We start from the raw sequence: 26606 nt of genomic DNA, 5'->3' as shown, positions 1-26606 counted from the left end.
GAAGCTCCAAAGGTAGAGTCACAGGGGTGGTGGGAGAGATAGAGGGGAGGGGGTCTGGCCACTGTCGGAGGAGGTGTGAGGAGCAGTGGAAGGGGGGAGGGGGGCTAGCCACTGTCGGAGGAGGTGTGAGGAGCAGTGGAAGGGGGAGGGGGGCTAGCCACTGTCGGAGGAGGTGTGAGGAGCAGTGGAAGGGGGGGGGGGGGGCTAGCCACTGTCGGAGGAGGTGTGAGGAGCAGTGGAAGGGGGGAGGGGGGCTAGCCACTGTCGGAGGAGGTGTGAGGAGCAGTGGAAGGGGACCGTCGCCGGCGGGCCGTAGAGGTCCAGGAGCGCTCGGAGCGCTCGGAACCCAGTGAGGCGGGCCGAAAGCGGTGCAGGAAGCTGTCCAGGAAGTCCTGCTGCTGCTGGGAGACGGCCTGGGAGATCAGGCAGGGCAGAGCTTGCAGGCTGCCTGTCACAGAGTCCAGCTTGTCCTCCAGAGTGCCGATGCGCTTGTCCAGCTCCTCACTCCTCTCCTGGAGCTCGGACACCAGATCGTACATCACATTCTGGGTCTGGTGAAGGAAGTTTAGAGTTAGTTCTTCATCGAGGGTTAGAGATATCATCTAGAGTTAGAGATATCATCTAGGATTGGATACACAGACTCTTAACTCTTAACCCTAACCAGTCATGGGGATGGGAGGGTCTGGCAGGACAAAGCAAACATACATTAAAGTCAGAGCTTCAGAACCCTTTAAAAAGACACCTGCAGTGCAAATGCCAGCCACATCAATGGCTACCATCCCTTTGAACAACCCCTATCATCATCACTCCCAGCCCCCCAGCCCCCCAGCTCTCCAACCCCAGAACTCCATCCCAGCACCCCAGCCCCCCAGCTCTCCAACCCCAGAACTCCATCCCAGCACCCCAGCCCCCCAGCTCTCCAACCCCAGAACTCCATCCCAGCACCCCAGCCCCCCAGCCCCCCAGCTCTCCAACCCCAGAACTCCATCCCAGCACCCCAGCCCCCCAGTTCCCCAGCCTCCCAGCCCCCCAGCACCCCAGCCCCCCAGCCTCCCAGCCTCCTAGCCCCCCAGCTCCCTAGCCCCCCACTCACCCAGCACCTGTCCTTACCTTAGCCAAGTCTACCAAAGTGTTGGCCTGGTCATTCAGCTTCCTCTGCTCCATCTTCACACTGCGCAGTCTGGGTGACAGAGAGAGGTGGAGGAGGAGGGGAGGAGGAGGGAGGATAAAGGGAGGAAAAGGGTAGGAAGGAGGAGAGCAAATATCTGTAGTCAGGAGAGCTCTCTCTCTGAGGTGGGGCGGGCGAGAGAGAGCCTGCATGCACATAGATCTGGTCATCGCCATAGCAACACATGCAAACACTAACATAATCTATGAGTCAAATCAAACGGTTCAGTCTTAAAGTGGTGACATGCCCTTTGTGTGTCTGTGTCTCCATGTCTTTCTTAGACACATTCAGAAACACCAGTCAGGGAGACAGATCTCCATGGGTTTGCAATCGGGGCCCTGTAGCTCTAAAACACAGATGTCTGGGCAGCATATCATGATGCATCAGTGTGGGGGACTGAAACTGTTGTATTGGTCTTCGCCTATAATAACGCTAGTTACAGGAGCAGTGTAGTTCTTGTTAGAGGAACAGTGTGGTTCTACTTACACGAACAGTGTGGTTCTACTTACAGGAAAAGTGTGGTTCTACTTACAGGAACAGTGTGGTTCTAGTTAGAGGAGCAGTGTGGTTCTAGTTAGAGGAACAGTGTGGTTCTAGTTACAGGAAAAGTGTGGTTCTACTTACAGGAACAGTGTGGTTCTTGTTAGAGGAACAGTGTGGTTCTAGTTAGAGGAACAGTGTGGTTCTAATTAGAGGAGCAGTGTGGTTCTACTTAGAGAAAAGTGTGGTTGTTGTTAGAGAGGGAGAGTGAAGGTCACCCTAAACAGCCCAAAACAACAATAGGGAGACAGACATGTGGCCCAGACCGTGACCCTGGGCATGAGACTGCGATGCAGGATAATATAGCCAGGACACAAGCTATATTAATCAGAGATGGATGGACTGTGTTGGCCAGACCAGAACCTCTCACCAGACCAGAACCCTTAATCTGGATTCATTCAGAGCATGGGTGTAGATGGAGCACGGCCAGCATCCAGCATTTCATCAGGATTCATGCAGTCAAAGACATGGATGTAAAGGGAGGAGGAGAGGAGCAGGAGAGGAGGAGAGGAAGAGGAGGAGACAGAGGGAGGACATAGAAGACTCAACTTACTTCTGAGCTCTGCAGTGAGAGAGCAAAACAAAGACAGAACACAGTACAGGTTTAAACCCACAACATTCACGAACCACTCAACCATTACACCTTCCACCGTAAGCACAGGGGAGGGAGGAGGGGGGGGGGTAAGGTGGGGAGAGAGGGTAAGAGTAGGGTAGAGGGAGGACAGGGGGAGGGAGGGGAGGGGAAGGACAAGTGGGAGGGAGGGGAGGGAGAGGAGGGAGGGGGAGGGGACGGGATGGGAGGAAAGGGGGAGGGCAGGGTAGGCTAGGGGTATTATAGTGCACTGTTGATTAAGTTTACAACAATGTGTTTGTGTATTATATAGAGAGGGAGAGAAAGTGTGTGTATCTTATCCTATTATAATTACAGGAAATAGTTGACAGAAGTAAAAGAAGTGACATTAGAAAAGTTTGTAATATTGAACAGTGCAGCTCATACAGCTGTAACAGCTTAGGAGGCTGCAGACTGAGGCAGTAGGGAGGGAGACTCACTGGTGGATTGCCTGGAGGAACTTGCGTTGATGTTTTCGAACCTTGGCGTGGTCGATCTTCTTTACCAGTTTGGTGTGTTTGTATATAAGCCAAGTTTCCCTGAGTACATTGGCAGCTGTGTTCTTGACCTGATGACAATAAAAGAGCCACTATGAATCAGGAACAACATTCTCATACACACAGACACACACACGTGGATGCACACAACATATGCATACATACAGACACACACGTCTATTCTGCTAATTCTCCCATCATTACTAAAATGGATCCACAGAACATTAGTGAGCTTCACTGTGACTATGCTGCTACCCATGAAAGGAACACCTACTCGTTTGCAGAGCTGTGTGTCCATCATAAAGTTGTGCACATGCTTCTCAGCCTTGGTCAGCTCCAGCTTCCTGGCTACCACGGCAACCACCAGGGCTGTACATCCAGCTCCCTGTTGGACACAGACATGGTTAGATCACTAGAATTTGTGTTCAGGGTTGAAGCTTGAACCCCAACCCTGTTCACATCTGCTCACTTACCTGTGATGCAATCCCTGTTCACATCTGCTCCCTTACCTGTGATGCTATCCCTGTTCACATCTGCTCCCTTACCTGTGATGCAATCCCTGTTCTTTCCTGCTCCCTTACCTGTGATGCAATCCCTGTCTATCCCTGCTCCCTTTAGCTATGGATGTATGCAATTGGCTCCATGTGGCCCAGGTTTATGCTGAGATACCTACCATGATGCCAGTCAGTAGACACACTCCTTTCCCACAATAGGTGTGAGGGACCATGTCTCCATAGCCGATGGACAGGAAGGTGATGGAGATGAGCCACATGGCTCCCAGGAAGTTACTGGTCACCTCCTGCTTGTCATGATACCTACAGGAAGGAAGACAGAAACAGAGGAGGACAAACATCAGAGACACAGTACACCGTAACATGACCTTGCATGCTGGAGAGGGCCATGAACTAACACAGAAGGGTGGGAAAGAAAGGAGGAATGAAATAAACATGTGCATAGTGTTTCACCTGTTTTAACATGCCTGGCTGAACAGCACGCCAAGTGGAACCCAATCTACTGTGAGAACTAATGGGGAAACGCAATAGCAGGAGAGAAGAAGCACCAGATTCAGATCTACCTTTGATTTGTAGTTGTTTCTCAAGAGGGTGAATGAAGATACACATTCACTGGGCAAAGGAATATACATACTAGTGTAATGTAAACGTGTCAATATCTATGACTGTATTACATTTAGTCATTTAGCAGACACTCTTATCTAGAGTGACTTACAGTAAGTACAGGGACATTCCCCCCGAGGCAAGTAGGGTGAAGTGCCTTGCCCAAGGACACAACGTCATTTTGCTCAGCCGGGAATCGAACCGGCATGCTTCTGATTAATAGCCCGATTCGTTAACCACTCAGCAATCTGACCCCCATGTATGTGTATGTATGTGATATCTGTAAAATAAAATGTGATTCTGTAGTGATGGTAATCCACTCCTCAATCAAACATGTTTGTCCAGCAGCATGGAGCATGGATGAAATGGCCCAGAAATGAAGCCTAATGAATTAGCATCAAATCCTCAGCATTCATATTACAACATTATGGGATGTGACGGGAATGACTGAGAACTTGTGGTATGGCAACAGTAGCCCCACATGGCCATTCACTATTCATCCGATATTATCAGATTCAATGTTTGATTAACATTGTGTTTTTTAAACAAGAATTGCTGACTCACGTAAGCAGACATACCTCCAAACATGTTTGCTTTAAAGAGATAGTGGATTTGTCCCCTCATAAGAATTGGGCTTTGGAATGCGCATTATAACTTCAAATATGTTGTTTGCTGAAAATGGCTCTCAGCTTCCATCATCATCAACAACCAGGCTTGATAGACAAGCTTGTCAAAACTCAAATCAGTAAACCGCCTATGTCAACATTGATGAGGATGAGAGAGAGAGAGAGAGAGAGAGAGAGAGAGAGAGAGAGAGAGAGAGAGAGAGAGAGAGAGAGAGAGTACCCCTGCCACAGCCCTCCTCCCTCATCAAAGCTGTCCTGATACGGAGGTGTCTTGGAGAGGACCAAACTGAAAAACTGTTTAATCTGTTGTTCAGCTAATTTAAAGTTATTTCATCCAATCAGAAACAGTTAATGGCAACACTGCCCAGTGACCCAGCAGGTGGAATACAAAATGGCTGCAATTACTGGGCCTAATTAAAGTTCATACTGGATCACTGAGAGCAGAAGGTCACACATGAAGACTAAACATGTTTCTGAGAATAGCTTCTCCAAAACAGCTTCTTCTTCCTAAAGAAGTGACCATGCCCACAGCAGCCTCCTCATCTCTGCTGAAACCCTGATCTGACTCAGTTTTGTTCATGCTCCAAGTCAGGGAACTCCAAACAAGAGGTCTTGTTATCCCCGACTAAGTATGTTGATGCTCCTGGGCATGCAGAGAGGCAGTGCAGAACCATGCAGGCAGAACAAAGATGGCTGCGCCCTGCATGCTGAGGAGCCAGTATATTGAGAGCAAGGAGAGCGAGATCTAACCTTACAGACCCTGGACACATACTGCAGGAGAGCAGAGTGCATTGTGGGAGTTGTACTTTTGTACAGTGTGTAATTTGTTAGTGGGTGGAATAGGGAAAGTTACAGGTTTAGCGTCTCTGACGAACATGTCTCCTTCCCTTCTTGCCTGCCTCAGGTACCAGGACAGGCCTGACTCTCCTGCCTGCCTCAGGTACCAGGACAGGCCTGACTCTCCTGCCTGCCTCAGGTACCAGGACAGGCCTGACTCTCCTGCTTGCCTCAGGTACCAGGACAGGCCTGACTCTCCTGCCTGCCTCAGGTACCAGGACAGGCCTGACTCTCCTGCCTGCCTCAGGTACCAGGACAGGCCTGACTCTCCTGCTTGTCTCAGGTACCAGGACAGGCCTGACTCTCCTGCTTGCCTCAGGTACCAGGACAGGCCTGACTCTCCTGCTTGCCTCAGGTACCAGGGACAGGCCTGCCTCAGGTACCAGGGACAGGCCTGCCTCAGGACAGGCTACACATTCCCAGGCTCAGACTGGAGGCACTCAGAAGGTTCTCAAAGGATTTTTTCAGATTAACTGTTCCCTCCTCAAGGTGAGACGTAGAGCCCTGAGAGAAAGGCTTTTTCAAATCATTGTTTTATTGTACACATACATTCTTTTAATCTTAAACCAATATCTATGAAATTACACTGGTATTAGGTTAAATTACAATGGAGTTAGGTATAGGGTTCCTCTGTGGTGTAAGGTTGCACTGTGGTTTAGGTTTGGGATTCCACTGTGGCATCTTGGGTTAGGGTTCCACATCTAGACCAATTTGTTCACTTCTGGTAGAACATCCCTTAGTGAAGGCTTACTTTTCAATAGCAGCATATGGTTGATGTCCGCTATATGTAGGCTGTCTTGACTAGTAACCCTAACCCTAGTCAAGCTCAGGAGAAACACACACTGTAGAATCATATTTAATTATTTTGAAAGCTCTCAATATACTGTATTGAGTGTTGGCATGGAGAAGAGCTGGCACCACTTCCAACCTACACAAGATCACCTTTCACATCCCCAGACACAGCCAACACTAGAATAACCACTACAACGCTACTGGCCATCGGAACTAGGAATCAAGTATTGTGACTACTGTAGAAATACCCTCCCAAGTCCTGCGATAGAAATACCCTCCCAAGTACTGCAATTAGGAATACCTTCCCAAGTACTGCAATTAGGAATACCTTCCCAAGTACTGCAATTAGGAATACCTTCCCAAGTACTGCAATTAGGAATACCTTCCCAAGTACTGCAATTAGGAATACCCTCCCAAGTCCTGCGATAGAAATACCCTCCCAAGTACTGCAATTAGGAATACCTTCCCAAGTACTGCAATTAGGAATACCCTCCCAAGTACTGCAATTAGGAATACCCTCCCAAGTCCTGCGATAGAAATACCCTCCCAAGTACTGCAATTAGGAATACCTTCCCAAGTACTGCAATTAGGAATACCCTCCCAAGTACTGCAATTAGGAATACCTTCCCAAGTACTGCAATTAGGAATACCCTCCCAAGTACTGCAATTAGGAATACCTTCCCAAGTACTGCAAAAAGATCAGTGTGTTATGTCTGTGTGTAGTAGCTATGACAGCTAGGCTAAGTCCTGCTGCACTCTGTGGTTACTTTGCACCATGTCTGGTTCATACAGATCCTTCCTTGACTCTATTTAAATCCTGTTAGAACTAAGATCTGGGCCTTGATTTCTGCTGCCCTGTTCTGTGTATATGCACTTTGTAAGATATTTAGGAAAAAAGAGGAAAATGAATGAAATGTGTTAATATTTTTACTGACTTCATATGTTTCCCCGTCTGGGTGATCATGGACAGACAGGTGAAAGTCAGCCACAGCAACAGGTTAAGTTCTACAGGTTAGGATTAGCCGCAGCAAACAGGGTCTGGGATGTCTTCACTCTAAACTTCTAACAATGACGTTGCACGTCGAACCAAAATGCAAAGCTAGAGCTTCAAATACATTCTAGTAAAAGTAGTTTATAGATTAAGAATGAACCAAACTAAACCAAGTATCTACTTGATGTTGGATCTCAGATAAGCACATGCAGTAAAGCCCAGAGCCCTGACACCCCAACCAATCTGATGACAGAACAGAGAGACCTCTCATAATGTCATAGAAATACAGGACAAATCCTGGTTAACCCTTCCTATCGACTATGTATCAGGGTTCCATCTGCTGGGGAGGGAAGGTCTCATCCCCCCACACCTGCTACAGGGTTAGGGTTGGGGAAGCCATAGATATACTGCTAGAGTCAGGTGAGAAACTACCGTCTCAAGTAGCCTTGAAGTGTTTAATTTCAGCTGGAGAGGATGTGCGTTAGATAAAGAATAGAGAGAGAAGGGGGGGTGGAGGAGAGAGGGGGAGAGAGAGAAGGGGAGAGAGAGAAATATATAGCAAGGGAGAGTGGAAGATGAGGATAAGGATGATGAGGATAGGGACGGGTGGGGGGAAGGTAGGGGGAAGGCAGTGAGTATACAATACACACATTTTTCTTACAGTGTTTATGTACATCTGTTTGGACTTATATTGGTGCAGCACTAGCCTGCACTCTGCATACCCACTAGCTTAGATCTCAGCCAGCATGCCATGCCAGGAGGGTCAGGGGTTAGGGGTCAGGGGTTTAGGGTGTCAGGGTTAGGGTCAGAACCAGGGTCAGGAGGCCATGTGTCAGGTTCAGGGTCAGAGCAAGGGTCAGGGTGTTAGGGTTAGGGTCAGAGCAAGGGTCAGGGTGTTAGGTTAGGGAGGTCAGGGTGTTAGGTTAGGGAGTTTAGAAAATAGCCAGTATGCCTGATGTTGACAGCAGCTAGATGTCCCAGAGCATCAGGTACTGTTTGAAAAAAAAACATTTGATGAACCAACCCTCCGGTCCTCCCACCAAATCACATGTAACCTCGCCCCCACCCAACAAGGTGACTTGCTGATGAATGGGAGCCCAGCCAATCACAGCATGTGCGATTCTGACATCACTGCATGCTCAAACACAGCTGTCTGGTGACACAGAGTCTGCTTCACAGTCTCTCAGGGGTCAGGTTAGGGGTCAGGTTAGGGGTCAGGTTAGGGGTCAGGTTAGGGGTCAGGTTAGGGGTCGGGTTAGGGGTCAGGTTAGGGGTCAGGGTCAGGTTAGGGGTCAGGTTAGGGGTCAGGTTAGGGGTCAGGTTAGGGGTCGGGTTAGGGGTCGGGTTAGGGGTCAGGGTTAGGGGTCAGGTTAGGGGTCAGGTTAGGGGTCAGGTTAGGGGTCAGGTTAGGGTTCAGGGTCAAGTTATGGGTCAGGGTTAGTGTTAGGGTAATGCCTGATGTTGTCCTTCCTGCATGTGCTTAGACAAATTAAGTCCAAAATAACCAAAAATACAACTTGGACAAATGACTAGACATTTCTGAAAGCACTGCATGAATATGTATCTGAGATTCAACAGGCCCAGTCGAGATAAAATGAGACTGGTTGGGAGTGTGTGAGAACACATTATTCAATCAGTCTGGCCAGAGACTTGATGGGATGATAGTGTGGCGGAGGACAAAGGGAAAAGAAGCTTTTGTTCCTCAGCAAATCTCTGAAGTAGATGCTAAGAGCAGCTGCACTATGGATCTATAACAATTGCATCAGGCAGCAGAATGAAAACAGAGAATGTCCCTCAGGCGTGCAGTCAAGGTGACTTGAAGGAGTTGCTCCATTTTAGCACAGTCTCTTCCCTTCGTCCTTTTTTTCCCCATCCCCTCCTCTTCCTCTTTCCTCCTTCCCTCCTCTTCTCTTCCTTCACCTCCCCTCCCCTTCCCCCCTTCCCCTCGTCTTCCTCCTGCTCCCCCCCCCCTAGCCCCACCCTCCTCGTCCTCCCCTTTCCCTCATACTCCCTTTCCCATCCTCCTCTTCCTCCCCAACCTCCTCCTTCTCTCCCCCAACCCTCCTACTCTATCGTAGCCCCACCATAATGTTTCCTTGTCTCCTAGCCTCACCATAGTGTCTCCTAGCCTCACCATAGTGTCTCCTTGTCTCCTAGCCTCACCATAGTGTCTCCTTGTCTCCTAGCCTCACCATAGTGTCTCCTAGCCTCACCATAGTGTCTCCTTGTCTCCTAGCCTCACCATAGTGTCTCCTTGTCTCCTAGCCTCACCATAGTGTCTCCTAGCCTCACCATTGTGTCTCCTTGTCTCCTAGCCTAACCATAGTGTCTCCTTGTCTCCTAGCCTCACCATAGTATCTCCTAGCCTCACCATAGTGTCTCCTAGCCTCACCATCCTGTCTCCTGGACTCACCATCGTGTCTCCTGGACTCACCATAGTGTCTCCTAGCCTCACCATAGTATCTCCTAGCCTCACCATAGTGTCTCCTTGTCTCCTAGCCTCACCATAGTGTCTCCTGGACTCACCTAGCCTCACCATAGTGTCTCCTGGACTCACCATAGTGTTTCCTAGCCTCACCATAGTGTCTCCTAGCCTCACCATAGTGTCTCCTGGACTCACCATAGTGTCTCCTAGTCTCCTAGCCACTCCCACACCCTTCCCCCTCCCTCCTCCTCAGCCTCTCTCACCCACCCCACCCCTCCACCCCCCGTCTCCCCTCCCCTCCTTCTGCCTCATCCCCTCCCCCCTTGCAGCAGTAGTGGTACCAGCTCAGTGCAGAATGACAGGGTTCCGTGGCTGGAGAGAGAGAACTCACATGGCATCCCTAGAGAGCAGCGTAGTGGGGAAATAGAAAGTAAAACAAAACATTATGCACACCACACGCACAAAAACACACACAGACCCACACAGACATACCAATACATACACACATATATACACCTACACACAAACTATTAGACATTGATACCAACACACACAAACACACTCAAACACATTTACACAAACCATTAGACACAAACTCAAACACACATTTGGGTTTGGAGATCACACTTTAGCTGGACTACCTTCCTGTCATGCATTGTGTGAGTGAGTGTGTGTGTGTGTGTGTGTGTGTGCGGGTGCGGTGTGAGTGTGTGGCACAATTGTGGGTGTGCAGGGTGCGTGAGTGTGTGTGAGTGCGTGAGTGTGTGAGTGTCTAAGTGTGATTGAAACAGCAGCTGTACTGGCCTCAACACCAAACCCCTTCAACAAGCTCCTAGGATGTGTGGTTCCTATAACGCTCTGCTTATCAGGCTCTACATGATTAACCTGGGAGATACAAAGATACCTGCAGACCTTAAGAGGCTGGATTAATTGAACTTAACACCAATAATACTCTTTATTTGGGCCTTTCAACTGCTGTGTAACTGCAGCAGTTCTGAGGGCCCCAGATGAAGCAGTGCTCCGAGGCAGAAAGGAGCAGCCCTGAGCAGGCTGGTGTCTGAGGCAGAGAGGAGCAGCCCTGAGCAGGCTGGTGTGGGGGGGTGTTAGGGCGTGGTCGCAGTGGGGTTAGGGTGGTTAGTCAGGTGTTAAGACAGGAAGGGTGGGGTCGGAGGCAGCAGATAGTGGGAAGAGTAGCGGGGACTGTAACAGACTGGTGGGGAAGCTTCAAACCCCTGACCTTTGACCCGAACCCATCTGACCCTAACCCTGTGGACTGTCCTCCTCCTCCGCCTCCTATCCCTCCTCCTCTCTTCCTCCTAACCCTCCTCCTCTTTCTCCTCCTCCTCCTAACCAAAAATAAATGGTTAATAAACAGTTTTCACTCAAATAAACAATTAAACACAAACTAAATGGACCCAGGAGACCTCCCCCACTGGAAGATCTAACCCTGACCTCTACAGAGACAGGGGCTCCTTTGGCACGCAGGAAGGTGTATGGGTGGCTTTGTGTGTATGTGTGTGTGTGAGGGTGTGTGTGAGTGTGTATGTAAGTGCGCATGCATTTGTGTGTATTTGTCCCTGGCCCCCTCCATCCTTACCTCTCACAGACGCGGACGGTCCAGGCAGCAATGATCCAGGAGGAGATAGAGAAGACTAGGAGCACCGTCCCAGGGCAGATGGTCATCAGCGTCTTCATCACGAAGCGTGTGTTGAAGTTAATCTTGTTGAGCGCCCCGATGCTGCGCGATGAGGCGTCCGTGAACAGCTTGCTGTGCAGCAGCATGACCCTGCCAATCAGGTACAGCCGCAGGAACATGGGGATGGAGAGGATGATGTCCACGTCTGCGTCTGCCACGGAAGGGGTGTAGGTGAAGGCCAGGCGGGCCGTCCAGGTGAACACATACTGGCCAGGGATGGGGTGGATGGCACACACCAGCAGCTCCAGCACGATGAAGAAGATTCGCTCGTACGTCATGGCGATACGCCAGTCATCTGCTCCATTGTCCACCATGAACAGCTGGGGGTGAGGAGGAGGAGGGAGGAGGTGAGGGAGGAGAAGAAGGGGAGGGGAGGATGAACAGGAGGAGGAAGCAAAGGAGAAGGAGGGGGTGAAGGAGTAAGACAAGACTATACTATATTACTTCATACTACCCTCTGCATAAGGTGTTGGTGACGAGGTGGGAAAGTGAGGAGACGCGGAGATGAGGATAATGTGGAAGGCAAGGAGAATACGGAGAAAAAATAGTAGACAGTCTCACCTGTATCTCCCGGGCGTGGTACATTATTATAAGACCAAGCAGTATAACAGTGGAAAGACTGATAAGGCATTTCAGTGCAAATGAGTACGAAGATTCCTGCAGACAGAAGACAACACACAAGACATTGTTTAGACAAATGGGCAGTTGACATCTGGTCTTCCTTTATGCATCAGGACAAAAAATAAACTGAAAGTTATTGGCAATACCAATAATAACAAAACACTGACACTTTGACATGCTGGTGACTTGGTGACTTGCATTGTTTTGTCTTTCTACAAGAGGAAAGCCAAACAACATGTCCTCTAGGAAGGGGAGTGGTGTATAACATTTATAACATGTCCTCTATGGAGGGAGTTGTGTATAACATGTATAACATGTAAAGAAGAGGGGCATGGAACATGTACAGTACCAGTCAAAAGTTTGTACAAATGAATGGGAAAATGTGTCCAAACTTTTGACTGGTACTGTGCGTGATGTAAACATGATACTTTGCCAACCTGTGTTTTGCTTGTGTGTATGAGTGTGTGTAGGTGCGTGTGTGTGTGTGTGTATCTGTATGTGTGCATGTGCGTGTGTATGTGTATCTGTGTGTACAGTACCAGTCAAAAGTTTGGACACATGGGAAAATGTGTCCAAACTTTTGACTGGTACTGTATAACATGTCATCTATGAAGAGGAGGGGTGTATAACATGTCCTCTATGTGGAGGTGAGAAAGTCTTGTGCCAGACAGAGCCTGTGGGTTAGAGTTTAGGGGCTGGATGTCTTGGCAACAAGGCACGGCTCAGTGCATGTCCCCTCTGTTGGGATGATAAATCAGTTTAATGTCCGAAGAGTAAAACCTGCTATGAAAATTGTGTCTGCAATCGCATTCCTGAAAACCACAACAACAACTGGAATCAGAGAGCAATGGCCATAACTCAGGTTGTTGAGAGTGACAGGACATCTAATGGGTTGAAGATGTATTGATGTGTTTTGAGGGAAGAATTTGTGTGAGCTATCCAGAATATCAACCATTACATGGACCAGTCCCACCTCTACACACACACATACCGTGACAGGCAGAGAGCAAATTAGGAGATTATATATTAGGAGTATTTTTAGATTATTTAGATTGCTCTGCCCCCAGGTCTTTGCTAGTCAGTCTAATGACTGACTGCTGGATGGAGGACCATGTACATTTATTCATTTCATTTAGCAGACGCTTTTACATGTAGAATAACATGGAGTCAACAAATGAACAAGGATATACAGCCACCAAGTGCTGTCTTTTCTCCTCCTCCTCCAACCCCCCCTCCCCTCTGTCTCTGTCTCCTCCAACACTAAATGTGTCTACTGTGACAAGGTTGTCACGTTTGCAGAAACACTCTTTTATATCATCCATAACAACTGACACACCCTGCCCCTTTTGCCATCCTACTGAAAACCTGACACACCCTGCCCCTTCTGCCATCCTACTGAACACCAGACACACCCTGCCCCTTCTGTCCTCCTACTGAACACCAGACACACCCTGCCCCTTCTGCCCTCCTACTGAACACCAGACACACCCTGCCCCTTCTGCCCTCCTACTGAACACCAGACACATCCTGCCCCTTCTGTCCTCCTACTGAACAGTTCACTTACCTTAGTATAAACCCCCCAGGACAGCTCAGTCTCTGTTACCATGACGACAATCCCGAACATCCCAAAGATGAGCGCGTAGTCGCTCAGTCTCTTGCGCTTCTCGAACAGCGCCCTCCGGTGGCCCAGCTTGTAGCCAATGTCCTTGTTCTTCTTCTGGGGGGCCCCGCCCCCCTCCCTGACCAGGCTCTCATTGGATGCCTTGCTGGGGTCCTCACCGTTGCCCTTGGAGACCACCACCTCCAGGCCGGAGCTGTGCAGTGTCTGCAGGGGCTGTGTCTCGGCGTCCAGCTCAGCCAGGTGGCGCCCGGACGACGCCACGCTCCCCAGGGGTTTCACCACGCCGCCATTGTACTTACAGGTGTTCATGGCTATCTGGGGGAGGCGGCCACTGCTCTGGGACAGGGAGGGCTGGGACCCCGCATGGCTCTTCTGCTGCTCAGGAGCACCCTGGAGGGGTCAGGGGCAGATGTTGGACAGGTCAGATTACGTAACTCAAAAGAAAGAAAACCAAAGACACCATGTGGCAGTCCAGTCAGTCTACCTGTACCTTGGTCTTACAGACATTCCCCTAGTTCAAGGCACAGAAAAAACTGCAATGTGACGGGTTTTCATATTTGTAATCGATGTGCTGGCACTAAATTTGTCTTCTATGGAAGCCAGATCCCAAATTAATCCTTGGACCTTGGTAACACTACCCCTCACAATCCAAAAGTACTTCCACCTCACAAACAAACATATTCAGTCATGCCTGATAAGAACTTACACCCCTTACAATCCAAAAGAACTAGGAGTCATCCTATGTTTGCACCTGAGCTCAGTTACCAGTCGGACCTTAAAGGGCCAGTGAGCTAAATTCATAGTGAAGGACTGAAATTCTGGAATCCTTCTAATCCATATCTTCAGGCCATCACAGGGTTAGGGCCAGGGTAAGGAACATAAAAACTGGACAGCATGCACGACAACCTCTTCTACCCTCCTCTCCCCCCACCCTCCTCTTTTCCTCCTCCTCTCCTCTTTTCTCCTCTCTTCCTGTCCTTCTCCACCTCTCTTTCTCCTGTCCTCCTTCTCTTCTCTTCCCTTCTTCTTCCCTACCATCCCCTTCCATGCTCCTCTTTCCCCCTAAACACCCCTCCATCTCTCTTCCCACCCTTCCACTCCCTTACATCCCCCTCCACTCCCCTATTTTCCCTTCCACACCCCTCTACCTCCCTTCCTAACCCTCACACAGCAAACACTGACCCTGACCCTCACACATGCTCCGATCCAGGACATGGGCCTTGCATGGCATCTCCACCGCTGTTGGTGTGTCAGTCTGAATGGGTGAGTGAGAGGCAAAAAACGTAACGCGCTTTGAGTGCCGCTGAGGTAGAAAAGTGCTATACAAATGCAGTCCACTTACCATTTATCCAAAATAATAACAGCATACCACCAGCAGCATGCTTGAGTATTCCAGGTTGTATGTCATTTCAGAAGCAGCTTTCTGGAAATCTACCCTGCTGTTGCACTTCCTTCGTGACTAGGTTCCATCAGAGAGGTCAACAACCTTTAGCCCAGCGATCAATAGCATAACAAACTCAGACTGGAGAACACCATAAATACAACCTTCGTTGATCTATCACACGGGATGACCTGCACTGTAAAAAAAAAACTATTAAATTACCGCACTTTTTCTGTAAATTATACGTGTTTTTTTTCTTCTGAATAACAGGAAATATAGATAGAAAGACAATGGCAAACTGTAAATTTATATTTTTTACATAAAAATGACAGCCAAATGTTGTTACTTAAAGATACACTAAAATTTCTTTTCTTTTTTTTACAAATATTAAAATTTCCACCAAAATGTTCTGTTAAAACACATAATTTCACTTGATCAAATCTAGCTATTTAAACAGTTATTTTGCAGATATTTACTTTCATCCCACGGGACAAATAACTTCTTAATAACATAATTTTTGGTTTAGACATAGGAACCTTGAATTATGAACTGAGCTTGGGTAGTTGACGTCATGCAATCCCAGCATGCACCAGTCAATATCAAAGACTACAAAAGCCTGCAAAAGCCTTTTTGGGGTTAGGGTCTCTTTGTTTATGATCATTGACACTTTTAATAAAGCCCTCTCTTGGAAGTCGCTTTGGATAAAAGTGTCTGCTAAATGAATACATGTAAAGAGTAGGACGAAGGAACGTTGATTACATTTAGCAAAGGTTGATTACCTTTATTCTAATTTGGAGGAACAGGTGCAAATCATTAGACTGATTATCAGCCTTACAGTCAAAAACACTTCCCAGCAGGTGCCAGAGCAGCGAGTCCAAAAGGGACATCAGACATGAAAGGAGACACATCTCCTACTGTGTCTCTGTGAGGTAGTGTGGCTCAAACATCCAGGAAGGTGGAAGGCAAGCAGACTCGGTGGACTCAGGAGATTTGCATAAATTGAGGATTTAATAAAGATGTTCTTCATTCCACGAACCAACAGAAACAGAAGCAAAAACAAAATACTTAGCAGGTTCAAATCATAATTAACCACAAAAAAAAAACCTGGTTGTGGCAGCACAACCTTCCCCCCAATAAAGCAACCCTTCTCTGGCTTTATAGGGTGAGTCCCCTACCCCTAGCCCTCTTCAGACTGCCCAAACCAAGATGCGGGTGATATCACCCATCCGATGCAAAAGAGACATACATGAATACACACAGTACCCCCCCTACACTTGGTTCAACCCATGATGTTATCTCTGACATCACCTCCACCATAAAATCAGGAAGTGCTGGGCGGCCCCCTCCCAAACCGGAGTCCTGAATGGTGGATCTAAACAAAGAACCGTGAGTGTGCAGAAATGAAACAAACATTTGTTCAGTCTGTATCCTGCAACATAAATAAAAGGTATCATTACTAATCAAAGATTGTGACTGTGTTTGACAATAACTGAAACCAAATACTGCCCCCTAAACCAAGTAGAGTACGTACAAATGTAACTGGTAAGACTCACCAGACCTCATGGCCCTAACATGACAAGTGGTGAGTACAGGCGTGTTCTCACCCACTTTGCCACAGTCTCCTACCTACCTCCTATCCTGTCTCCTTAACCTGTCTCCAACCTTAAGCATAGCCAGGCCAAGCCATCTCAACACAGGCTGGTCCATCTCCATCACTCTCTTCCTCTGTCTTTTTCCTTCTCTGGGCCCATTAGCTATTATAATTTCCATATCAGGCATACTGCCCTCTGTTCTACTTCACGAAACACAATATATTAGAAATGGCAGGACATGATCATCCCCCACTCTGCATAAGATCCCCCGGGCTTTAGTGCCCCTCTCCCCCAGTCCTACCCCACCATACCTTACTGCCCCCTCCTCACCTCCCAGCCTAGGGACACAGTCTGATAAGGTTTTAAAGAACTGTTGTTCTGAAAGCGGGTGCTTTCCTGTCTGTATTTAAAAGATTTTTCACTTAAGAGCAGAAGGGAAGTATAGGGTTAGGTTTAACCCTAAGGGAAGTATCGAGAAAGGATGAGGACACGGCTGTTACCAGGGAAGAAGGAAGAGTTAACACAAAGAACGCCAGGGCTTCCATTAGGGGTTAAAACTCAGAGGCACTTTCAGCTCAACAACAACAAGCACCACTTAAATATAATTTCACACACACACCTTACATTTACATTTAGTCATTTAGCAGACACTCTTTTCCAGAGCGACTTACAGTAAGTACAGGGATATTACCCCCGAGGCAAGTAGGGTGAAGTGCCTTGCCCAAGGACACAACATCATTTGAAACGATCGAAAATCGAACCTGTGAATTTCTGATCACTAGTCAGTGTGTGTAAAATATACTCTCACGCACCGCTTAAATATACTTTCACACACACACACGCACCACAGAAATACTCCGACACACACAGATGGATGCACGCAAATACAAACACACAGATGCATGCTGTAGCGGCTACATGGGACAAACTAAAAGTCGCTGAGAGGCTGAGGTTGGGTTGCTTCGTAGGCTGACGCACTATTACAAAGAAAAGATTTGCAGAGATCCAAGAAATGCGTTGACCTGGCTTTTATTACTGAAAAGTATTTAAGTATTTGAATGTTCAGAAATCATAGTCAAAAGTAATTAGGGCGATCTGGAAAAATGTTGAGATCAAAAAATGTTTGCGGGAAACAAAAAGTAAGGCGACCCATTCAGCCCATCTTCCTTCATACAAGCCCATGAGTGCACAGGTGTACAGGAGCTTTAACACTAATTGAGTGTCACTGCACATACCCACTTGACTCCATCACACCGTAAAAACAAAATAATAAACAATAATACAAACAAGTCATTCCTGGCTCCTACACACGCAAACACACACACACACACAGATGCCACAAATACACACACAGGGTATTGTAGTATTGTTAGAACGAGAACCCCAAAAAACTGATAGAATGTAGATAGATCGTAAATAGATATACAGATATATTTATTTTTCTTTAACTAGAAACAGACTGTGTTTTCCCATTGACATGATAATGGTGTACTTCAGATTCACCCTCCCACTCTCACATGCACACACAAGTGCACACACATACATACAACAAACACCCATCGTATACATACACACGTCCACACACACACAACATAAACACACGTACACATCGTATACACACACATACACACAAAAAAGCTATTTATTACCCCTGGAACACACTGGCTGGGAAGTGGCTGGAAGCGCCCAGAAGCGCCACAATCGGCTATGACTGGCTGAAGGCTGTTCACACCAGACATGCATTTCTCCGCGCTGGTCACCAAGTCTTTCAGCTCCTCTAAAGTCTTGGCAGCACAGATCCAACAGCCGCCCCAACAACATCCTAGCATTTATCCTTATTTATGTTGTCCTTAGTGCTGGGGGTCATACAACACCATAAACTTTTCAACATCCAAAATTAATGTAATGTCGTCCATCTCCTTGAATTTCTCAAACTGATTTTCTATACCGACCTTGTGTGTGTTGTGTGCATGTTGTCAGCAAAACAGCAGCCCAGATCTGCACAACTATAAGCACATTCTCAAACTCGCAGTATTTGCTAAATACTATACATATTGTTTTGCAAATCACTAAACACACTTTTCTACATTCGACACAGAAATATACGATTATGTCACTTACCTAAGTGTCATTTTTCATTCTACAAAAGCCTTAGTGCTTTGGTGGACTCCAGCATGGCCCTGGCCAAATCAATACTGTTGTCTGCCAGAAGCTAAACACAGAACTAAGATACATTATAGACCGGACATAGCTTGGCGACCAACACAGAAATTACCAACTTAGTATGAATGTGTGGATGAATGTGGATCATTTGTTAAGCAAAGCGTCTCTGAGGGAGTTGTGCTGAGTCATAATCGCAGGTTACACACAAAGGTTCAACACAAACGCCATAAACAACAACCTGTCCCCAGAAGAACAGCATCTGCCACCTTGACACTGTGGGGCCTGATGATGCAGGGGAACACCCTGACACTGTGGGGCCTGATGATGCAGGGGAACACCCTGACACTGTGGGGCCTGATGATGCAGGGGAACACCTTGACACTGTGGGGCCTGATGATGCAGGGGAACACCCTGACACTGTGGGGCCTGATGATGCAGGGGAACACCCTGACACTGTGGGGCCTGATGATGCAGGGGAACACCCTGACACTGTGGGGCCTGATGATGCAGGGGGACACCCTGACACTGTGGGGCCTGATGATGCAGGGGAACACCCTGACACTGTGGGGCCTGATGATGCAGGGGAACACCCTGACACTGTGGGGCCTGATGATGCAGGGGGACACCCTGACACTGTGGGGCCTGATGATGCAGGGGAACACCCTGACACTGTGGGGCCTGATGATGCAGGGGAACACCCTGACACTGTGGGGCCTGATGATGCAGGGGAACACCCTGACACTGTGGGGCCTGATGATGCAGGGGGACACCCTGACACTGTGGGGCCTGATGATGCAGGGGAACACCCTGACACTGTGGGGCCTGATGATGCAGGGGAACACCCTGACACTGTGGGGCCTGATGATGCAGGGGAACACCCTGACACTGTGGGGCCTGATGATGCAGGGGAACACCCTGACACTGTGGGGCCTGATGATGCAGGGGAACACCCTGACACTGTGGGGCCTGATGATGCAGGGGAACACCCTGATTCCTGGAACACACTGGCTGCGAAGCACCTGGAAGTGCCCGGAAGCGTCACGATCGGCTACGACTGGCTACGACTGGCTTAAGGCTGTTAACACCAGACGGGCATTTCTCTGCGCCGGTCACCAAACCTTTCAGCTACTCTGAGCTTTCCCTTTTCACATGTCTGACATGATACATAAACATACTATATTTAGGAAACGTGTTATTCCAACAGCCGCCCCAACAGCATCCCAGCATTGATCCTTCTCTATGTTGTCCTTGTAAAATTGGTGCTGGGGATCATACAAGGTTTGGGGGCCTGTGTTTTTCAATTTCGAGAATTAATTTGATGTCGTCCATCTCCTTGAATTTCTCACTTATTTTCAAATCGACTCGGGGGTCTCTCTCTTGGTAGGCTATGTCTGCACGCTTGTGTGTTGTGTGCAATGGGTGACAACTCATTTCTCTCAAACAAACAAAACAACTATAGGCATAAAGGCTCAACAGATCAATCAGTTTATTTTCATTTGTTTTTGTCAGGGTTACCACATGGAAGACTACAACTTTACAAATTCGTTCTCGTAGTCTACAATGAATGTAGTAAAATCTTAATAACATGGTTTTTTATTCAAATATATCAACTAATATGGTGTATTTTATCATATTGCAGCCGATTTCCCGGACCATTTTTTTTGTCTCGCAAAAAAATTCGACCAGCTGCCAAAACGATTGCTGCAGAGCGCGAGCCCTTCGCAGCCCTTCCCCTTCGCAGCCCTCTGCAGCCCTTCCCCTTCGCAGCCCTTTGCAGCCCTTTGCAGCCCTCTGCAGCCCTTTGCAGCCCTCTGCAGCCCTTTGCAGCCCTTCCCCTCTGCAGCCCTTTGCAGCCCTCTGCAGCCCTTCCCCTCTGCAGCCCTTTGCAGCCCTCTGCAGCCCTCTGCAGCCCTTTGCAGCCCTTTGCAGCCCTCTGCAGCCCTCTGCAGCCCTTCGCAGCCCTTTGCAGCCCTCTGCAGCCCTTTGCAGCCCTCTGCAGCCCTTTGCAGCCCTTCCCCTCTGCAGCCCTTTGCAGCCCTCTGCAGCCCTTTGCAGCCCTTCCCCTCTGCAGCCCTTTGCAGCCCTCTGCAGCACTCTGCAGCCCTTTGCAGCCCTCTGCAGCCCTCTGCAGCCCTTCCCCTCTGCAACCCTTTGCAGCCCTCTGCAGCCCTTCCCCTCTGCAGCCCTTTGCAGCCCTCTGCAGCCCTCTGCAGCCCTTTGCAGCCCTCTGCAGCCCTTCGCAGCCCTCTGCAGCCCTTCGCAGCCCTCTGCAGCCCTTTGCAGCCCTTCCCCTCTGCAGCCCTTTGCAGCCCTCTGCAGCCCTCTGCAGCCCTTTGCAGCCCTCTGCAGCCCTCTGCAGCCCTTCCCCTCTGCAGCCCTTTGCAGCCCTCTGCAGCCCTCTGCAGCCCTCTGCAGCCCTCTGCAGCCCTTCCCCTCTGCAGCCCTTTGCAGCCCGCTGCAGGCCTCTGCAGCCCTTTGCAGCCCTCTGCAGCCCTCTGCAGCCCTTCGCAGCCCTCTGCAGCCCTCTGCAGCCCTTCGCAGCCCTCTGCAGCCCTCTGCAGCCCTCTGCAGCCCTTTGCAGCCCTCTGCAGCCCTCTGCAGCCCTTCCCCTCTGCAGCCCTTTGCAGCCCTCTGTAGCCCTCTGCAGCCCTTCCCCTCTGCAGCCCTTTGCAGCCCTCTGCAGCCCTCTGCAGCCCTTCGCAGCCCTCTGCAGCCCTCTGCAGCCCTCTGCAGCCCTTTGCAGCCCTCTGCAGCCCTCTGCAGCCCTTCCCCTCTGCAGCCCTTTGCAGCCCTCTGCAGCCCTTTGCAGCCCTCTGCAGCCCTTCGCAGCCCTTCGCAGACCGTGTGGCCGGTCCCATTTGATAACATGGGTGCCGAAAGAAAAAGGCGCATCTTCCAGGCGCTTTGCAGCTAATTGTAGCCAATGTGTCTCAGGTGTGACACAGTGGGGCCTGATGCAAGGGAACACACTGAGGTTGAGTGAGGCTGTTTGAAGCTGTGTGAAGCTGTGTGAGGCAGAGTGAGGCAGAGTGAGGCTGTTTGAAGCTGTGTGAAGCTGTGTGAGGCTGTGTGAAGCTGTGTGAGGCTGTTTGAAGCTGTGTGAGGCAGAGTGAGGCTGTTTGAGGCTGTGTGAGGCTGTGTGAGGCAGAGTGAGGCTGTTTGAAGCTGTGTGAAGCTGTGTGAGGCTGTTTGAAGCTGTGTGAGGCAGAGTGAGGCTGTTTGAGGCTGTGTGAGGCTGTGTGAGGCAGAGTGAGGCTGTTTGAAGCTGTGTGAAGCTGTGTGAGGCTGTTTGAAGCTGTGTGAGGCAGAGTGAGGCTGTTTGAGGCTGTGTGAGGCTGTTTGCAGCTGTGTGAGGCTGTGTGAGGCAGTATAAGTCTGTGTAAGGCAGTGTGATGTGTGTGAGGCAGTGTGAGGTAGTCCTTCCCAACAGTGAGGCTGAGTGAGGGTAGCGTGTGAGGCTGTTTGAGATAGTATGAGTCTGTGTAAGGCAGTATGATCAGTGTGAAGCTGTTTGAGGCAGTGTGAGGCTGAGTGAGGTAGTGTGAGGCTATTTGAGGCAGTGTGAGGCTGTTTGGAGCTGTGTGAGGCTGAGCAGCAGACTGATTAGCAGGCTCGGGGCAGCAGAGGAAACTCCAGCTCTCTCAGTGTTTAACTGAACTGGAAGGAGCCCATTCTGCTTGTGTTGAGCCTTTAGATGACACAGGCAGTGTGTGTGTTCTTGTGTATGTGCAGTGTGTTTGTGTGCGTGTATTTTCTGTGTGTGGACAATGTGTCTATGCATGTGTTCTGAATGCATCTTCTGCATGAGGAAGTGTATGTGTGGCCCTGGATGTAACAGTGTGGAATGTCATTCACATCAGAACCAGAAGCGGTTACCTCGGCAGCCCTCAGTTCACACAAGCACAAAGACAGCCTCCACTCTCCATAGCAACAAACACGGAACATAAATCTATTTCAGTGCAAAAGTGGAGCTCTTAATGCACTGGACTGAAACCTGGGGCAAAACACACATACATTTTTAAGCTGCCTTTAAGCTGCCTTTTTGGTCACACTTACGGACATCTTGTAGCAGTGTCCGACTGTACTTATTGCCACCTGTACTAGGGCTAGGACAAGGTTAGGGCTAGGACAAGGTTAGGGCTAGGCCAGAGCTAAGGCAGGGGCAAGGGCTGGTGATCATGCTATGGCCAATCTTCGGTGTTTGACAAGCGACATCAGAAAGTAGCTGCTCAACAACCCTAGCTCCAACTAGCCTCAACTAGCCCCAGCACTATAGCTGTCCCTACCTTCAGAGGGAAACATCCAGATGGAAGTACTGACAGCACAATGGCAGCATGGGGGCTTTCAGTGCACAATATCACACCGGCGTCAACACAGCCTCTAGAGTTTCAGGCTATGGGGCAGGACATTGTAATTGTATACACATTATCAGTCTTCACTGTCACAAGTGTTTTGTTTAAGGGATTACTGACAGGCCAGTAGACTCATTAAGAAGCTGCCAGGAAACTACACAGAAGCATGAACAGATCCCACTTTGCTGTTATAACCATGTTACAACCATGTTACAACCATGTTATGACCATGTCTGCTGTTTTTAATCATATTTGTAACCATTTCTACAACCATTTATTTAACCCTGTCTATAAACAAGTATCTAAGCATGTCTATAACTACATATACAAGCATTTCTATAACCATGTATATTAGAGATGTTTTCAAAGTAGAACGCATAACTTTGATGAGCACAGATAGATTAATTATAATGATTAAATTTTAAGATTATTGCTGATATTTGGATCAGGATGATTTCCTGCACCTTTCCCAAGCTAGGTGGGGACAGGTAGGTGGGGACAGCAAGGTGGGGACAGCTAGGTGAGGACAGGTAGGTTGGGTTAGGTAGGTGGGGACAGGTAGGTGGGGACAGCAAGGTGGGGACAGCTAGGTGGGGACAGCTAGGGGACAGGTAGGTGGGGTTAGGTAGGTGGGGTTAGGGTTAGCAGCAGCTTGTTGTGGGGTTTTAGCACACGGACAAACAAATCTGCTGCTTTACTGCTTTTACAAACACAAAGGCGTCCAGTATTTTATCTTTATTTTATGTTTATTGCATCTTTGCAATAACGTCTTAGATTTGCTGTAACATCTTAGATTTGTTGTAAGATTCTTGATTTGCGATAACGTCTATTTTCTATAACGTCCTAGATTTGCTGAAAATACTAGATGTGTGATCATAGCAGTCATCCTAAGGCAGGGAACACCTAGATACCGGGTTTAGTGTAGGGGTTGCTGTTAGTCACACCAAGGTACACACAGATCTTAGTAATAGAGTAAGTAATAGTGACATGGTCACTCCGGAATCAACCTGTTCATATCTATATTCGATAAGACCTGATTGTGTCTAAGTGTGACACTTTGAGACAGGGGAACGTAACTCCATCTTTTTTTTTAATAGAACAAAAATATAAACATTGTCAACAATACAAGATATAAGTAAGTGTGTAAATGTGTGTGTGAAATGTCCCCTGAAATACTAAAAGAGAAACAGAAGAGATGGGGGTGTTGCACTGAGGTTTGGTCTGTGCCTTCAGAAGCAGCAAAGCCTTAACTAGCAGAGGCAGAACTGGATACTCTCAACCATCAATACGTTCCATGTCTGTGAAATTGCGTGCGCAAACACAGAGAAACACACACACCCCGTCACATACACGCTGGTACAGAAAACCCTGTGACAGGCGTGGCTGAATAAAACAGAAATGTTGGAAGGTTATACTGTCCTGCATAATAGACCATCACTAACCGTATATTCACGTATTGCATAATCTGATTACCTTATGGTGGTCGATGCGGATCCTTTCCTCGCCTTTATGCGGGCTCTCAGGCCACAAGTGATAACCGGAGCCGTAGTTGGGGCTGCTGCCGCTGCTGCACGTCGCAGACAAGCTCCCCGCGTGCGTCCGCGTCTTCACACGGGGGTCCGCTGAGAGGGGCTGGCTCGTGCTCCCCGGCTTAAAGCGCTCTTGTTGCTCACAGTGCCGCGGGCGCGGGGGACATATCCCCGGTGAGGTGTGCTGCTGCTGTTGCTGTTGCAGCGCTGGAGCCAGGCTGCTCCTACATGGCTCCCCGGAGCCGCTGGCGCAGGAGCTGATCGGTAAGCTGCTTCCCACGAGCTGCAGCTGCTGCGCTCGTAGCTGTGGAAGGTGTTGTTGCTGCAGCGGGTCCACGGGCTGGGACTCGAATGCACGGAGATTAGCCGGGGTTGACTCACATGCATTTATAGCGCGCCCTTTCTGCCAGTTAGCAGGGCTCGCCTCGGGGGAGGGGTCCCCGTACTGAAGTCTAAAATGATTCTGCTGCTGCCTCTGGTCGCGTTGCCCGCCACCTCCTCGTCCTCCCCTGCAGAGTTCCACGATGTTCGCCTGTTGGTAATTAGCACTGCTTTGGAAATGATCCCCGCTGTTCGATTCCTGCAAAAACAGCAGAGAGGTCGACGGCAGCGGAGGCAAAGATGGGGAGGGCTGCGGCGGGAGAGGAGTGAGGGGATGGCGCTGAAGAGAAACGCTGGCTTCCTCGGAAAAACTGCAGTGGCAGCTCTGAAAAACAGGCTGCGACGGCTGAGAGCTGGTCGCGGCCCAAAGGTTCTGTTGCAGGTGTGGGTGCTGCCCGGCGGGTCCGCCGCTCTGCTGTGAAGGTCGCTCGGGGATGTTGTAGCTCGCGAGAGGCAGCTGGTCGCCGTGTTGCGGCGGACAAGCAGTGATACCTCTCCGTGAAGGCTGGCTTACACACGGCAGCTCCTGGTTGTTCTGGCGGTTCGTGGCAGTGCTGGAGCGTTCTCTATGAGACGAGGGTGGGGGCGGCAGGCTGTAGACTGGGTTAGGGTCTCGGTTCTGCGCGCTATCTCTCTCTTCGTTTGGTATAAGTTGCTGATGGACAGCCCCCGCGTACCGATGCCGCATCCCCCTAATTGACGCGTTATGCTGTGGTTGTTCCTTTGCCTGGTAAAACTCCGACACCCGCTCATCGCGATCAGTCCCAGCAGAATACAGCCTTGAATCATTGGTAGGTTTCGCCAGGTCCACGTCACGGCATGTCCAGAACGGCGGCTTCTTTACACCACGGGTCTATATTATGCACGCTTCACGCGCAGTGAATAGGCGTAGCCTATATCCAATAGGAGATGTGTTAAACACAGAGAATCAACGTTTTGAAATCCCATTAGCCTACCTAAAATGAAATTCAGCTATAAATTAAATTCGCGAAATCTTTGCAAGATCTCTCACTCACGTCACCGGGCATCATGAATGCGCCCACAGTAAACAAGTAGCAATCACATACAGGTGCACATCTCTGGTGGTCAAGGGGGAGAGGAGGCCGGATCATGTCTGCATCTCTGAACTGTTCCTCTGGAGCACCAAGCTGATTAACTAACTCTTAACAAGAACGTGGCAGCTATTATAGGGTTAGCTAAGCTACCCCTATCTTATCCGAGCTACCCCTATCTTATCCGCATTCAGTCTACATGCAGCTTACATTCAGTTTGGTGTAAAAACCGTCTCCAGACCGCCAGGTGCGAAATTGTTTAGCTTGGCACTAGGTCAGTCTTAAATATTTAATAAAAAGCAAACCCACTTATTACCAAACACAAGCCTAACATCATGGTCACTGAACACAAGCCTAACATCATGGTTACTGAACACAAGTCTAACATCATGGTTACTGTACACAAGCCTAACATCATGGTTACTGTACACAAGTCTAACATCATGGTTACTGTACACAAGCCTAACATCATGGTTACTGTACACAAGCCTAACATCATGGTTACTGAACACAAGCCTAACATCATGGTTACTGAACACAAGCCTAACATCATGGGTTACTTTTCATAAACCAAGGGTGAGGGGGACAGGGGGGCACAGGGACAGGTGGGGCAGGGG

At 49.0% G+C, this 26606-nt stretch overlaps 1 protein-coding gene across 2 annotated transcripts; it reads right to left on the bottom strand.

Annotated features, from left to right (window-relative positions):
• Window positions 1–225: 225 nt before the first annotated feature.
• Window positions 226–25625, bottom strand: kcnn1a (potassium intermediate/small conductance calcium-activated channel, subfamily N, member 1a). 2 transcript variants are annotated; one of them, XM_084707344.1, is made up of 10 exons: window positions 24501–25625; window positions 13483–13929; window positions 11859–11954; window positions 11199–11617; window positions 3489–3630; window positions 3090–3200; window positions 2759–2886; window positions 2262–2270; window positions 1111–1180; window positions 226–551 (listed from the first exon to the last, which is right to left on the bottom strand). In XM_084707344.1, the coding sequence occupies exons 1-10, from the start codon at window positions 25623–25625 to the stop codon at window positions 255–257; spliced, it is 2844 nt and encodes a 947-aa protein (XP_084563470.1). In that variant the 3' UTR covers window positions 226–254. The 2 variants fall into 2 exon arrangements, with proteins under 2 accessions (XP_084563470.1, XP_084563469.1); XM_084707343.1 differs by lacking the exon at window positions 2262–2270.
• Window positions 25626–26606: the final 981 nt, after the last annotated feature.

The sequence above is a fragment of the Hypomesus nipponensis genome, chromosome 10 (genome assembly GCF_054491055.1).
Source record: "Hypomesus nipponensis isolate SF chromosome 10, ASM5449105v1, whole genome shotgun sequence".
Taxonomy (NCBI): Eukaryota; Metazoa; Chordata; class Actinopteri; order Osmeriformes; family Osmeridae; genus Hypomesus; species Hypomesus nipponensis.
The sequence above is the reverse complement of the archived record's forward strand: the minus strand, read 5'-3'. Positions and strand labels throughout refer to the sequence as shown.